The sequence below is a fragment of the Eptesicus fuscus genome, chromosome 11 (genome assembly GCF_027574615.1).
Source record: "Eptesicus fuscus isolate TK198812 chromosome 11, DD_ASM_mEF_20220401, whole genome shotgun sequence".
Lineage (NCBI taxonomy): Eukaryota > Metazoa > Chordata > Mammalia > Chiroptera > Vespertilionidae > Eptesicus > Eptesicus fuscus.
In genome coordinates, this window is record NC_072483.1 from 65,130,125 (window position 1) to 65,144,218 (window position 14,094).

General features: G+C 40.6%; 1 protein-coding gene across 1 annotated transcript in view; it reads left to right on the top strand.

The window, feature by feature from the left end:
• Positions 1 to 14,094, top strand: part of DNER (delta/notch like EGF repeat containing) — a 231,884-nt gene that overhangs the window by 169,859 nt on the left and 47,931 nt on the right. The window contains exon 8 of the mRNA XM_028151173.2: positions 4,328 to 4,552. Coding sequence (XP_028006974.2) covers positions 4,328 to 4,552 — 225 coding nt within the window. The remainder of the gene's footprint in view (positions 1 to 4,327; positions 4,553 to 14,094) is intronic.

Genomic DNA, 14,094 nt, shown 5'->3' on the forward strand with positions numbered 1-14,094 from the left:
CTTTATTGTGGAATAAATCTATTAGAAAATGTCCTCTGTCACTCGTCCATTTTTCCATCTGCTCAATTATTCCACAAATTTTTACTGCGTGGCCACTCTGCTGGGTGCTGAGCTTCTAGGGTGAGAGGAACCCATGTGACTCCTCCTCTAGGAGGCCTCGGATCTTGTTGGGGATGAGGAATGGTTATTTTCTGGTAAACCAATATACAACTACATCTCACAAAGTCAGGAAAGTGCTGTGAAGGTGGCGAGCAGAGTGCTGTGATACAGAACAAGCAAGAGATATATACCTGGAATGGGGCGATCAGGGAAAGCCTGTCTGTCCAGCACTGAAGCTGAGAATTAAAAGGAGCCCTCTGTGTGAGCAGGTTGGAGCAGGAACTTCCAGGCACTGGAATGTTTCAAGGCTCCAGGTGGGAGATGGCTTGTCATTTCTAGGGACTGAATGGAAGGCAGCGTGGCCAGCTCCTGGAAAGAGAGGGCTCAGAGTGGTCAGCTGAGTTAAGGCCTGTAGGACTTGTTGCTCATGGAAGGGAGAAGTGATGATGGTATTTGCATTCTAAGAAAATCTTTTCATTGCTGTTTGGGAAATTGGTTATAGGGGTAAAATAGAACAGGGATGCTCACCAGAGGAAACTTACAATAGACGAGGGGAAAGATAATTGACTAGATTGACTAGAACAGTGGCGGTGAGATGATATAAAACATCCGGATTCACAAAGTGTTTTGGAAATAGACCCTGTTACTGTCCACTGACTGGTTAGCTATGGGGGTTAAGGGACAAGAAGCAATCAGGTAGAGTTTCTAAATGTCTGACTGGAACCATTTGCTAAGACAGTGAAATCACGAGTTCGGTTTTAAGTGCCCATACATATCATTTCTTCTATATAAATGATCTTTACAGGGTCAGCAAAAATGCCAGTATTACTTTATTCCATATTCCCCCTTACCAATCTTGCAGAAACTTCTGGCATCTAGATAGCTTTCTCCATAGAGTAACTTCCATTGTTTTGTAATTTAAAGTCTTCCAGAAGTGCTTTCTTTGGGTCTTAAATATGTGATTTCCATAATGTGTATATCTCAGGGGTGCTGATTTCTTTTTTATTTACAGAATAAATGGTCAGCCGGCGTATATAAATACTGGTTCAAATACAAAACTTGAAGTAACAGTCAACTAAGTAAATTATAGTTGTTGGTTTTTTTGCATTTTCCCTGCATTCCTTAGAGATTTCCTTTGTAGTTCTGTTTTGTTTATTCTCCATTTTAATCCTTTACTATTTCATCCTTTTCTAAACGTCCCCTTATTACAGTGAGTTGTTTTTAAAGCTCTCCACTGTTGGTATTTCTCCCATGTGTTTGAGTTTCTCTCTGGAGCTCTGGTATTTTCATTTTAATATTTCCTGATGTCCATCATATGAGGTTTGTATGACTTGAAATAAACTATTCCAAACAAGAAATACCACTATCTTCGTTATTCTCAATGCATTTTTTGGTTAACGTATCAAATAGTTTTTTATTTTCTACCTTCAAGTGAGATTATTAATTCAAATATGTTAGCTTCCAATTAGGACTACATATTATTTCTCCACTATGGCTAATTTATCAATTTTTTAGTCATTTTAGAAACACTGCTATTGTTATTTTTTTTACTTCTATTACAATACTAGAGGCCCGGTGCACAAAATTTGTGCACTTGGAGGGGGTTCCCTCAGCCCAGCTTGCACCCTCTCACAGAACGGGAGCCCCACGATGGATCGCCCTGCAGAGGGAGGCCCTGCCCACCCACTGTAGCGCTGTTGGCTCGGTAGCCTGGGCCTCCTTCTTTGGGGTGATTGATCGCAGAGCCCCCACCCCGCCTCGATTGCCCCACCGGCCGGTGGCCTGGGCCTCCCTCTGCAGGGTAATCATGGGGTGATGGTGGGGCCCCCGACCAATCACATCGCACCTGCCTTGGCTGGCCTGGCACCAGTGCGTGTCTAGTGTGGTCATCCAGACAGTTATGCTATTTGGCCGTTCAGTTGATTTGCATTTTACGCTTTTATTATTATAGATTCCACAAAGCAGTATTCCATTTGTTCTCCTATATTGGGCTCTTTGTGTTTTGGAGTTTGAATGTGTTTATGAATGTGGTTGAACCCATTTGGAGCCCCCAGAGGATGTCAACTGTTTCTATTCTTATTACCATTTTTATTCAGTCATTCAGCATTGGACTAGGAGCTGTTCTAAGAATTTTGATGTATATCTTTTTAGAATCCACATCAACTTTATGAAGAAAGTAATTTCAGCCTTGTTTCTGGGGCAGAGCAGTAGTAGATTATAAGGGTCAGGACTTGCCTTGGTTGCTCAATTTGTCCTATGGTAATAACGGCGTGTTTAAGTGTCTCCTTTGCAGTCAGAATGAAATGGAAAACATTTCATGAAGGATAGAACTGTATTCCACTCTAGGCTGCAAGGAGACTCTTGGGAGAATTCAAGTGTTATTAAAACTGATTGTGTGATACATTCTTAGGATTATTTCTAAAATTAAAAACTACCCAAAATGTTATAAAACGTTGGATAGCATTAGATAATTTTTGAATTTTCTATTTTGGACAGAAGAATACCATGTTGATTATGCCAATTTTTGGATGAGGCTTCAGATGATTAAGTCTGGGAACAACTTTTGTTTTGTATATTGCCCATGTCCTTAACAATAGCAACAGAAACTACCAGCATTTCTAGTTCTGCGTGCAGATGGGTAAATATAAATTTAAAGGAGATAAAAACCATGAAATAGAATATTGTAATAAAAACTGTATATGAGTAAAATTATTTACCTCTTGTTTCTAAAATTGAATAATCCTCATTTAATTTTCAAACTTCTCTTAAAATATTAAAAGAAAAATAGATTTTACCTAAAGCATTGTTAAACACCTACATGGACACACAAGCCTACAGACTCACACACATAAATATGTAACATTTTAAAAATGAGAAATACTGAAACACACACACACAAATAAAATAAAAATCACCTATACAATTAAACACATTTAAAATGAATACAATTTAGAACATTTATTGAAGTATAATTTACATATCATAGATTTCATTCATTTTAAGAGTACAGTTCAATGCATTTTAATAAATATATGGAGTTGTGCAACCATCACCACAATCTAACATTAAAACATTTATTTCAGACTCATCATGGCTATTTGAAGTCAACCCTTCTTCTCACCCCAGCCCCAAGCAACCACTGATTTACTTTCTATATCTTTAGATTTGCTTTTTCTGGGCATTTCTTATAAATGAAGTTATGCATTATATGTTGTGTAGCTGGCTTCTTTCACCAATCATAATTTTTTGAAGTTGATTTATGTTGTGTCATGAGTCATAACTTAGTTCCTTTCCATTGCTGAATAATTTCCTAGTGTGTGGATATAACACAGTATATTTAGTGCAGTAACCAACTTAAAAAAATATATACATATATTCAAGAACTGCCAAAAGTGGTTGCTTCTAGAGAAGGGAATGGGGGACAAAGGAGTAAAGATGGGAGAAAGGTTTTTTATTGTGTGTTATTTTACATGGGTTTAATTTTTAAAATTCAGGATTATATCTTTACCTCTTAAAGCAAAGTGAGGAATATCTTTCCCCAGCAATGTGCATAAAATAAGAGGTGAAAGCCCTGCACTGACCCCAGTTCTACTTTCCTGAAGGTATCCACTGTTAATATATTTTTGACATCTCTCTAGTCAGGGATGGGGAATGTCTGGCCCGCGGGCCACATAAGGCTTGCAAAATCATTTGGTCTGGCCCTACCAAGGCAACCACAGGCAGGACTTGAAATTCAGTAAATCTAGGAGCTTGTTTTCATAGCAACATGCATTTTTAAAAAAATTTCTTTATTGTTTAAGGTGTTACATGTGTCCTCAACATACATTTATAATAAGTAAATTATATTAATCAAATGATGTTATAAATATCCAAATCGTCATTGATAGGAAAAAGGTTCCCCATCCCTGCATAGTAATATGTAGACACACACACATATGTATGCATATATAAATGTGTTCATGTCCCTGCATGTCTATACATCTGAGCAGTCATATTTTATATTGCAAGAAAACTGGAAGCACAGGACTTAATATTTTAACCCCCAATTACCCACACTAAAAAAAACCTGCCATACCTGCCTTTGTTTATACCTGCAGACTATTAATGGATTAATTGGCTGATCAATTCACCACGAGGAAAAGAATGTTGTGCTCAGTTTACAAGTTGTTATGTGTAAATACAGTTTAAAACTGTTTAACCCATCCTCTGGGTCTGCGTGTCCTGGCAGGGTACTTCGGCTCCGCCTGCGAAGAGAAGGTGGACCCGTGCGCCTCATCGCCGTGCCAGAACAACGGGACCTGCTACGCCGACGGGGTGCGCTTTGGCTGCAGCTGCAGCGCTGGCTTCACGGGCCCCGCCTGTGCCCAGCTGGTGGACTTCTGCGCGCTCAGCCCCTGCGCTCACGGCACCTGCCGCAGCGTGGGCACCAGCTACAAGTGCCTCTGTGATCCAGGTGGGTACCGGCCGTCACTGCAGGGCCTTCACGCCCCAATCTCAGACTTCCGACTCTCTTGCATCTGAGCAAATGCTGGCCTGCTGAATGTGTTGACTTGTCAATGTAATTGACCTCCACTCATTTATGACACACTGTTTTTTTTTTTTTTTGTAGACTTACTCCTGGCAGGGTTTAAAAAATACCCTTTCCCCTTTTTTATGAGCAGTTCACGATCGTAGAAAAATACAAAAATACAAGTAAGCAAAATAGAGAAAATTAAAAACAGGCCTAATCTTATAGCAGCTTAATTATCTTTTTAAACACTTTATTAAAGGTCGTTCTACAGCTTTGGCTATATTGCATATTTTTTAATACTGGGTTCTTAGGTTAATGGGATATGTTTTTCTGTTTTAATGCACATAAAAAAAAAACAGAATGATCTCTGTTCAGAATTTTATGCTCCAGTAAAATTCATACTCCGTGCACAGTATGTTATAGCAACTGCAGCTGTCTGTGTGAATGTTCAAAAGTTCTATCCCTTCTTTTCCAAATGTGTTCTGCATTGTCCTGCTTTTTTGTTGTGTGAGTTTTGATAATCAGAGTCAGAGTGGTTACTAGTCAGTCTTTGCACCGCCTCCTGGTGTGGTCTGAAACAGTGCCCGCCCACTTTCTTTCCTCAGCTTCCTTTCTGCCTGGGTCTCAATCCTTGCACTAGCTCGCTCTTTAGAATACTCCCAGCATGATTCCCCACAAGCATCCCTGACCCACCAGCACGGGTGGCCAATTCCCTGGTTTTGCTTGACTCCTGGTTCTGCTCATGCAGTAGTCTCCCGTGGATGCCTGCTCCTCTGTCTCCCATGTCACCTGCAAACTTCTGCTGGGACTGAATCAACTTTCCTTCCCTTGAGTTCCAGCTATCACCCAGTATCACTTGTCTTATCTTTAAAACATCATATTTCTTATCTTTGTATATGTCTCTCCCCCCTGGGGGTAAGAGGAAGTATGTTTTATAAAAAAATTAATGAATTAACTTATTTATTTAAATATATTTTTATTGATTTCAGAGAGGGAGAGAGGGAAAGAGAGGTAGAAACATCAGTGATGAGAGAGAATCATTGATCAGCTGCCTCCTGCACAACCCCCCACTGGGGATCAAGCCAACAACCTGGGCATGTGCCCTGACTGGGAATTAAACTATGACCTCCTGGTTCATAGGTCGATGCTCAACCACTGAGCCATGCCAGTCTGCAGGAAGTGTGTTTTATTAGTAACTTTTATATAACAACTAGAGGCCTGATGCATGACATTTGTACCCTGGAGGGGGTCCCTCAGCCTTGCCTGCGCCCTCTCGACAAGACCAAAAGGCGGTTTCGTTTTCTCCTTCCCTTCTCCTCTGACTTCCTTTCTTAACCATGGGAAAATTTCCCTTGCATTTTAGTTGGTTTATTTTTAAACCTTTAACTATAGTTATCCTATATAATAAAAGTGTAGTATGCAAATTGTCCCCCTGACCAGGAGGTCATCTAGGAGTTTGACCAGGGGGCGGGGCTGGCTGAGGGAAGGGAGGGAGGCCCCAGCCAGTAGCTGGCAGCTTCTAGGGACCCTGCCAGTGCATGAATTTCATGTACTGGGCTTCTAGTTTAAATATAAAATGTTATTTAATATGCTTCAATATTATTAAGATGTTTTCTAACAATAATACATAAAGATAGGTTTCAGCTTGGGTGAGGAGGCTGACATGGTCCTAAATAGAAACTATTCTGCTAGGGTTTTTCTCTCCATATTAGGAGAAGTGGCCGAGGGGGGGTAGAGGGACCTCCCTCTGAGATCCCCATTTATTGGCTGTCACCATAGGAAATTACCAGGACAGCTAGGGGCTTCAGTTTTCATTTTCATGAATAACATCTTAGACGCTGGTCAGTTCAATTACGGTTGGGGTCCCAGATTAGATCTGGCACAAGTTGTGACCATGTTCTTCTATTGTGTGAGAGCATGGAGCACATTTTCTGGCATGGAGTAGTATGAGCTATTCCCCTTTATTTCCATCCATGGAGATTTCTCCTCAAGCCATGGGGTGGGAGAGGGGGTATCTCTTGTTTAAGTTCCTTTTTTCTGTCCTGCTGCTCTTTGCTCAAACTTCATTCATGTCCATTCAGAGCATTTAGCTTGGTACTAGCCAGTGTCCAGCCTCTAAGTGGCCTTGAAAAGCTGAAGAAGCATGTATTCCATCTCATGCTACCTTCATCTATTAGGCTGTCTCCCATAGCTTTGGAGTCCGGACTCTCATTGAACTTGGGAGACAGAATTACTTTCTGAGGGGTTGCTTCTTCCGATCATTAGGTGACATTATGTGAAAAAAGATATCTTAATATCTAATAAGAATTTACATTTTAGGAGGTGAAAATGACAATTCTCTGAATGTGAAATTTCTAGTCTTAATCTTTTGGAGCATGTAATTGCTTTCCTACTAGTTTGCATAACAGAAGACCCTTGAGAGAATAGGTGAAATGGGGTGTCTAGCTGAAGCGTGGCCAGCCTGATCACCTTCATAGAGAGCACACGGATCCCATTCCTAGAAAGGCAGCAGGCTGAAACCGTGCCAGCTTGATAATGAGTTGCCAGCTAACAAAATGTCATTTGAGTGACTGCAATCAGATCTGCCAGGTGCTTTATTTTTCAAACCTCATTTTTAGCTTATCAGGCTGGGGATTTCAGATGCGATTTTAATATCACATAATAAATTGTCAGCCCTGTGTAATCACGGAGATGTTATCTTTCAGTGATACTGCTAAGTGACAGGCCACATGTACTAAAAAAAAATAGCAAATTTAAATCTCTCAAAGGCTGGAAATAGTGAGAACATGGAGCCCTGCAAACATTATGGGAGGCAGCGCTACCATGTAGAGTCACCCGCCAGCATGAAATCACCTGTGTAGGTGACAGCCATGTGTTTCATGATTCTTGGTATAATGGTGGCATTTGGAGATGCCATTTGGATGCTGACCAATACCAGAAGGAATCTCTGGTGAAGAGGGAGATGGTTTGCCTGAGTTCACTGGTCCTTGTCCCTGCCTAATACACTTGAGTTATTATTCTAACCTTATTCTTTGAATTAAATTAACCCTGCCACTCTAGAATGTGCCTTAAGTTACTGGTGAAGGAATTTAAAGTGTAGGCATTAGAGGAATTTTACATGGAAATATAAGTAGCAGTTTTTATTTTCATGAATAACCTTAGATGTTCAGGAATTGTTACAGACTAGACTTGGGACAAGTTGCCCATTGTGTATCCATGCGTATTCTTCTCCACTATAGGTCTTCCAGACTATACAAGAAAGGAAGGTTAGACTTTTTTTCCAAATGAAATTTTTTAAAAAGGAAACTGCACGATTTCAAGTGCTGTTGTTTTTTTTTCTTTCATATGCTCTACATGTGGGCTGCATTACTGGGATGTGTGGGCTAAAGGCACAGCTGGCATTGCTGCCTTCTGTTTAATGTAGACTTGATGCTATCAGCACTGTGATTAATGTCTGCTGGGAACAGAATCTAAGGTAAGACTTCAATGGTCAGGATTTTAATAGCCATTCAACAGCTATAAAGAAAAAAATACAGCTGCAAAGATATGAAGACATCTAGCTCACTAATGAATGCCAATTGCATTTAGATTCTTGGTTAAATACAGTGGACAACTGTCATCTTTTATTAACCAGAAAACTTTGCCAGGTTTACTAGAATGGAGACAATTCTTGCATTTAACATGCTCTAGGAGGGGCCTGATCTGCATATCACATTCTTCTTGAGAGTTGTAGCTCGTATGGAATATGTCTCCTTTCCCCACATCCTAATCTTGTTACCAGGCCTTTCCTTTGTTATATTCCAAAATATATCTGCCCACCATCGGGATCCCAAGTAGAAGCCTGTCTACCTAACCACAGCTGTCATAACTCTTCATAATCTGTACTTTCCCTAAGAAAAAGTTTAAATCTCCACATTGTGAAAAGTGCAGCCCCTGATATCTGGGAGCGTGTTGGACATTCACAGGTAGGCCTTGGGGTTGTTGGTTATGTGCTCACAGCCTGGCATTGTGTCTCCTGTTGGACATAAGTATGTAAACATTCACATAGAACATTGACATCAGGCATGGTCACTCATAGGCCATAATCAAGTGAGACAAACAAGACCATTTCATAATTTTGTCAAAGTACAGATAAAAATAAAATACTAAACATCTCATTCTCCCATAAATAAATCAAAGGCCAGCTGTGCCTTTACCAATTACAGCTTCAGCCTTGCTCTGCCTGCCCTCTCTATAGATAAGACTTGAGATACTTAAGTGAAGACTTGAGATACCTAAGTGTAGAAATGCTACATCCTGATGGTGTTCCGAACCTCTTCCACGACCATTCTTCCTCTTCATTATGTTTAGAATCTAGTTATGGGGGGCACTCACGGGGGACCTATGATATTCACCTTGTTTAGACTAGTGACCTGAGGTATTAATCCGAGGGATCGAAGGACACTGGTAATGAGTTAAGGGCACTGGCTGGTGCAGCATACGGAATTTTTATGAGATTCCTGACATTAAAAATCTTTTCACAAGGCTGCTCATTTAACCTTGCTTTAAATGGCTAATCCATATGTATGAAAGTGTTAATGAACTTGCCTTTAATTAGAAGGGATTTCTGTTCCCTCTGCTCCTGGCTTCCCCTTAAAATTCAAATAGTTCAAAACACATTCTTGACTGAACAGTTGTTGTAAAGGTATGAGATTTACCTACTGGCAGCAGGATGTAGCATAGTCTGTGAGCAAATCATTTCACATCATCTTAGCTGGAAGGAAGGTCAGAAATGGCAACTGTTATCCATTGATGTCACTAACCAGAACATTTCTGAGGACGGCTCTGTTTGAAGCACTAGAAGCAGTGCCTAACTTTGGGACATTCTCATTAAGTTCATGGCCATGGAGGTCATGTGGGAACTTATTTAAAACTATTTTGTGACTAAGCTACTGCCTCTTATTTTGTTTTGTGGTTGAAAATTATGATCCCATGGCTAACATTTTTCACACATCCGGAATTGAGACCTGAAATTTGGCATGCCTTGCCTTCTCCCCAGGTGTGATAGAAAGGGGCCTGGGCTTAGAGTTAAGAAGAGGGCTTAGAGTTAAGAAGAGCGAAATTTAAGTCCCAGCTTTATCACTGAACAGCCATGCAATTGGCCTCTGTTAGCCTTGGTTTTTCTTTTCTTTTTTTAAAATGGGGATAAATGTAACAAAGCTCAAGTGAGATGATGCATGTGATCATGCCCTTCAGAATCTCTAAGAGGATGATGCCAATGTCAGATACTCCCCTTTTCCTGGGGAAGACCATTGAGAAATTATTAAATATGTGCTCTGATTCTTCTCTTGTGAGGTTCAAGTTTGAAGTTGGACGAAAGGTGGGATCAATTTTCATGGCCATAGCGGGCATTCTTGAATAGTGGGTCCAGGTCCTACTTCTTATGGGATTAAAGGATTGTTCGCTGCCTTGGCCCTTATGATTGATAAATATTTCAGTGCCAGGAGCCGGGCAGAGCTCTTTAAGTGGATGGCTCTCAAATCCCTAGAATTCTTGTGAAGTAGGATGCAAGGTTGTTGGATTTCTCCACCCATAACCTCAGAGCTAGTTAAGGATGAAGCTGGGCTGGGATCTGGAGCTTCTGTTATCTTAGATTCAACAGGAAATGGGGTCAAATTGTGACCCTGACTCACCAGTTGTGAATAGCTTACTGAAAAATGAAACATTTCACCTGATTTCTAAGTGGTACTTGTCTGAATAGCCACCTCGAATGAACACATTAAATTGAGATTCATCAAAACGTTGATTTAGCTCTGTTGACCCAGGTAATGTACTTTATCCATGCTGGCTTCACCCTGAGTAGCTTCCATCTATGAGAACTTCCTATATGGAGACTGTGCTAAGTCCTTGACAAACATTTTCTTTTACTTAACCCAGATAATAGTATTTCTATTGAAGGAGGTGAAGGTGATAAAACCCCCAATATAACCTAGGTCTGCCTGATAATAAAGCTCTTGACCAATAGGCTAGACTTAGCAGGAGCCTAGTTGTGGCCCCCAAGTTATGTGTGATCCTGGATGCTTACTTATGCTTGAGCCAATCACAAGAAGAAGCTTCTAGACTCCCCTTACCTTAGCACAGTTGCTGAGATGGGTGTCTAAGTGGACACCTCAAAGGCAGGTTTGAAAAGTGGCCTTGGTTGTGGTCCTAAGAGTGGCTCTTGACCCATAGTTTCTTACTTCCCAGCACAGAGAAGCACAATGCTGACTTCCAAGGAAATTGAACTGCCTGGCAGTAGGGGGCCCTCTTCTGCTTTTGTTTCATTGCAGATTCAACTGCTTCAAAATCGATGCTGAGGGCAACCTGTGACTGAAACTTACGGTTTCATTTGACTTGGTATCTGCTGTATGCACCCAATTAAAGAAACTTCTCTTCCTATGACTCAAATAAGAAATACAGACACAGCCACATGACAAATCACCTTAGGCAGTCTCTCTCTCTCTCTCTCTCTCTCTCTCTCTCTCTCTCTCTCTCTCTCTCTGTCTTTTTTGTTAATCCTCACCTGATATTTTTCCCATTGATTTTTAGAGAGAGTGGAAGAGAGGGAGGGAATTGGGTGAAGGGAAGAAAGACAGAGAACGAGAGAGAGAGAGAGAGAGAGAGAGAGAGAGAGAGAGAGAGAGAGAGAGAGAGAGAGAGAGAAACATTGACCGAGAGAGACATATTGATTGGTTGCCTCCTGTGCATGCCCCTGACTGGGGTGGGATTCAAATCTTGACTGGGAGTTGAACCCACGACCCTTCAGAGCCTGGGCAGATGCTCTAACCAATGAGAAACACTGACCAGGTTGGCAGCCTTTCTTGATGGGTGCTTTCCACTCTGGAGTCCACAATGCCTAGTAGCAATCTGACCTTTTTCAAAAATTATTTATTTTATTACCACCTGGGTCTCTGAAAGCCTCCCATGTTGATTATTGCATTGTATTGATGGACTCCTTTGTTGCTGTTTCTTTTTACCTGGCACTGGTGACATCCCTGAACTATTCTTTCCTCTTCATATGTAACTTTTGTAATTCTTTTTAGTTCACTTCCTTGAGATAACTCTGATGACCTCCCCTTTCAACATGACTCCTTCGCACAGGACTAGCTCAGTGTCAATAGGCCTCACAACCCTAGGGATGGAAACCCTATGACAATGTGCTGTTCCAGGTGATGTCTGAGCTGTATTGTGAATGGGGGTGACATGCACCCTGAGTCCCAATTAGACAACAAATAATGAGATTTGTCTGCATGTTCTACTTTTTTCTGACCTGCTAGCCTTCAATGTGCTTTGGGTTCTTCATTGATTCAGCTTTGTATAAAAACCTGGGGACAATGCTCTGCATTTCTTCCATTTCTAAAATCACAGCCATTAATTTTCAATTTGAAAGTACATGATGAAAGTTGCTTCATATACTGAGTGGTTTTACAAAATTGCCTCAGTTTTAATGAAGATTCAGAGCTCTTAGGTTTATCTGAGTGGATTGATAGGCAACCTCTTTTTTATTTCAAGGACATTGTCACTTCAAAGCACTTATTGATTTTGTAGAACAGCATGTCCTTTCGTGTGTAATGAAGGGCCTTCTTATACAGTGTCACACTGTTGCACTTAAAACCCCATTTTATTTTATAGGGGTTGCCTAGGCAGATCCTTAGCTGTTTGGACTGACGTCTTAGTGATACGTTGATAATTACCAGGGTCATGTTTCATTTTTTTTTTCTCTACCAGATAGTTTCTAATGATATAGATCAGAGTAAAGGTCCCAAGTCATTGGTAAAAGTGTTTATTTTAGTTTGGGTAAGCCCAACTGAAAGCAAGGAATGTAGAGTGCCTGGCTGTATGATTTTGGTATGATTCTCCTTTATTCACAATCTCCTAATAATACATTTCCTTCTAGTTCTCTGATGCCTACAAGTTTATATATTTGGCTTTATTCCTTTAGGTTAGGCATTGTCTCTTGTAATTAAACCTTCATATATCAGTTAGTTCTTGCTATAACAATCCACTTGAAAATTTAGTGGCTTGATATGACCATTTATTGCTTATAATTCTATGGTTGATAATTTAGGCAGGGCTTCACTGGGCTATCTCTTCTCTGCTCCATGTGGTGTTGGGCATATTCACTTATCCTTTTGTAGTCAGCTAGGTACTGGCTGGTCCTGGATGGCCTCACTCGCGTGCCTGGTAGTTGGCTGGAGTGATGGGGAAACTGGGCCACACATCTCTCATCACCCAGCAGACCAGTCTGGACTTCTTCACATGGAAGCTGGGTTCCAAAAACAGCAAGAAAGGACAAGACCCAATACACACACTTTTAAAAAATATATTTTTATTGATTTCAGAGAGGAAGGGGGAGGGAGAAAGATAGAAACATCAATGATGAGAGAGAATCATTGATTTGTTGCCTCCTGTAGGCCCCACACTGGGGATCGAGGCCACAACCCAGGCATATGCCCTGACTGGGAATAGAACCATGACCTCCTGGTTCATAGCTTGACACTCAACCACTGAGCCATGCTGGCTGGGGCCCAATACGTACTCTTTTTAAAGATACTTCTTTTATGTTTGCTACTGTCTCATTGTCATAAGCAAGTCACAGGGCAAGCCCATAGGCTCCATTTCTTGATGGGAAGAGCTACAAAGAATTTGTGGCCATTTTTTTTTTCAGTCTATCACAATTTAAAACTTAAATATGTGAAGAATGTAAATGAGTTTGTATATACACACGCACACACACATATACATATATACAAATATGAGAGATCAAGAAGCAGGAAAGTTGAAAAACAAAAAGTGTATAGGCATCAATTGCTTGAGGGAAAAGAGATGAGGCCTCACTGTATTTGCTACTCAAGTGATAAGGAATGTCTGTGAGTCAACAGCTTTTCTCACTTCATAAAATTCTGTGTAGATTGAACCTCATCCCTGCTTATTTCAAGGAAGTTTTATTTTCTACTTTATATTATGAATGTACATAGTATACTAGGATCTTAAGTCAACAAACAAAACATACACTTTGATCTTCCACTGCATTATGACCTCTTAAATTAAGATATGTCTCATTTTTAGGCATCTTTAATATTTATTCAGTAGAAGCAATAGGATGAGAATCCAGGATTTACTTGAATACTTGAGTTCTGACTCCAATTTATTTGCACTTTGAAATTTTCTTTGCAATGCAGTTGCCTCAAGGTGCACTTCCGGTAGTTAATTTTAGCTTTAGCTAAAGTCCTGACTGAGTCAGCTTCAGCACTTATGAGTTTGCAGCCCTTAGGGATGGTTGCCAAGGGGGAGATAGGTGCTTCTAAAAATGTTCCTGAGTGACTATGAGAACTTTGCTTGGTGTTTAACAATCTTTATGATTCAGCGTATTTTCTTGAGAATGGCAATGACTAGTAGGGAGTTAGAGGACTGCACTTTTGCATTGTGCCTTTGAATGTCCCAGTGACATGAGGGTGAAAATACGC